This window comes from Numida meleagris, unplaced genomic scaffold, assembly GCF_002078875.1.
Source record: "Numida meleagris isolate 19003 breed g44 Domestic line unplaced genomic scaffold, NumMel1.0 unplaced_Scaffold244, whole genome shotgun sequence".
In the NCBI taxonomy this organism is placed as follows: domain Eukaryota; kingdom Metazoa; phylum Chordata; class Aves; order Galliformes; family Numididae; genus Numida; species Numida meleagris.
The window spans coordinates 297,755-300,227 of NW_018364243.1; the positions used below are offsets into that span (position 1 = coordinate 297,755).

The window sequence follows — 2,473 nt, forward strand, 5'->3', positions numbered from 1 at the left end:
GGTGAGCCCTGCCCCTGCTCCGGGGGGACCCCAGCACCGCAGCTTTGGGGCACATCGTGGGGGTCCCGATGCCCAAAGTGGTTTGGAAACGATTCTGCTTCGATGCTGGGGCCCTCAGGGTTGGTTTGACCCACCCTGATCCGCGCAGTACTTGGGGGACCACCTCTGTGCTCCGTGGAACAAGGGAAGAACAAACCCGTCCAAGCCGCTCTAACCAGGGCTCCCACTGCACGACTGCTGGCCGGAGTCACCTACAGGAAACCCCCCCGTGTGCACAGCGACACGTCCCACCCGCACCCAGTGTGTGCCCCCCAGCGCAGCCCCCCCCGGCCCGGGGTCCCGGTGCTGCCCTTCTCCTCTTGCCTTTTTCTCCTCATCCTCAGCAGCTTTCTTGAACTCGTGCTCGAAGGAGCTGGCCAGCTCGTTGAACAGCCCCACCTCCTCGCAGTTCTTCAGGAACCGAGTCGGCGTCGGGGTCTGATCTGGGGGGGGGACAACAACAGCAATTCACACCGTACCCCCCACTCCCCTCCTGCGCCCTCTGCTCGGCACAAAATCTGATGAGGTTTTCCCGTCCCGTCCCATCCCTCCCAGCTCAGGGCTCTTCCCATCCCCAGGGGCAGTGCAGTGGCAGAGGGGAGCAGTGGGGGCTGGTGCCCCCAGAAGGAGCAGACCCCAAAAACACAGAGGGACCGGAGCAGGAGGAGTAACCCGCCCGCAGCAATCCACCTGCACGGGACCCTCCTGCATTTTCCAGCACAAAGGGGGTTCCTGGGACACCTCCCTTGAGCCGTGGTATGTTTCTAACCCCCCCCCCCAGCAGGTTTTGTTCATTAAGCATGCTTTGCTCGCCCACCTCTCTCCCCATTAAGCCCATGACCTCTCCCAGCTGCAGCTCTCAGTGGGATGCTGTTTTCACTGCGCTTTCAGGGCTCTCTTGGACCATTCCCTGCCCAGCATCGCCCTCCCAACACCACAAAGCACCGGGACCGCTCCCACCCAGCCTCTCCCATTCCCACCACCAGGATTTGCCATCACCCAGAAGGGCCCAATTCCCATTTAAATTAGTCCCTGCATGGGGAGAGCTCTGTTCCTAACGACCCTCCTCATCCTGAGCTTGGTGTTTTGGTCTGGGTGAATCCTGCTGCTCGTTAGCACAAAGCTGACAAGGGAGAGAGGGAGAGAGCAAGGAAACCCCGGGGCAAAGCAGTGCCTGAAGTGCTGACATCTCACCCACAGCTTTACCCACCAGTGTATGCACAGGAGAAGCCAACACCTTTGGGAGCTGCAAAGATGAGGATCTGGGAATGGGACTCCCCCCATCCCTGTCCCCTCCTGGCCAACACACACAGGGGTTTATGGAGGAAAAGCAACTTCCCCCCCCCCTATTTAGCACAGGGCTCACCTGAAGGAAAACTGACCTTCAGGAAACTGAGGCTGCCTGCAGCCCCCGCCCCACCTGCCCCATTGGTTCCCATGAGGCCGACCCCAGGTGGAACGAATTGTCCCCATTTTGTGTCCCCTGGGGTCCGCCCTCTTCTCTCTTAGGGTCTTACCTACGGCTGCCAACCCTAAACCTAAACCCGCACACACCTTACACCTAAACCCTGACCCTATCTCGAAGGTTGCAGCAATCCCAGCTGCCATTTCCCTGTGTCAGCCCCGGACTGGGGCTGGAGATGGACCTGGGGAAAGCGTGTGCAGAAAGCATTTTCCTGCTCTCAGCCCTACACAAACCCCACGCCCCGAAGGATCCCAGTGAGGCAGGAGAGCGTGGGTAACCGGTGACGACGTGCTGCCACGCACCCCTCTGTGCTGTTCTCCCCGTTCCATAAAGGCTGCACCGACCCCGCACCCCTCTGTGCTGTTCTCCCTGTTCCATAAAGGCTGCACCGACCCCGCAGCGTTCGGAGCTGCTTGGGTTTAAAAACCCCAAAAAAGAAAAAGAAGAAAAAGCCGATGCCTTGTGCTGGGGAGGGAGCTGCGCTGTCACAGCAGCGATGGGAAGGACTCCATCCATCCCCCCCCCCCCCTTCAATGACAAAAAGGGGAGGGAAAAAATAAAAAAGGAGAAAAAAGAACCCTGCAACCCCCCCCCCCAACCCCGGCACCGCCGTAAAGAAAGGGGAAAAAAAAAAAAAAAACGAGCAGAAAGTCGGCAGCCTCGGGCGCTGCTCTCCTCCTGATTAAATGCAGATCACAGGGCTTTTTATGGGAGGCAGAGCCGTGGCTCGCTGCATCTGCTCCCCGGCATTAATCTTGCAGCCGTGGGGCATTAACGCGGCGCTCGGCGCGGGGCTGAGCGCTACCTGCGATGATGACCGAGTCGGTGCGCGCGGGGCCGAATTTCAATGTCATCTCGTGTTTGTGTTTATGAACCGCCAGGTGGTCCTCGTTTGTAAACCTCTGAAACGAAACGGTTCAGAAAAGGGTGAATAAATGCGGCTGTGCTGGATGGGGATGGGGATGGGGA

The 2,473-nt window shown here is 59.2% G+C and overlaps 1 protein-coding gene across 1 annotated transcript in view; it reads right to left on the bottom strand.

The window, feature by feature from the left end:
• ATF7 (activating transcription factor 7) overlaps positions 1–2,473 on the bottom strand; it is a 53,957-nt gene that overhangs the window by 9,899 nt on the left and 41,585 nt on the right. Inside the window, exons 3-4 of the mRNA XM_021382433.1 lie at positions 2,310–2,406; positions 364–482 (exon numbers count right to left, since the gene is read on the bottom strand). Coding sequence (XP_021238108.1) covers positions 364–482; positions 2,310–2,406 — 216 coding nt within the window. The remainder of the gene's footprint in view (positions 1–363; positions 483–2,309; positions 2,407–2,473) is intronic.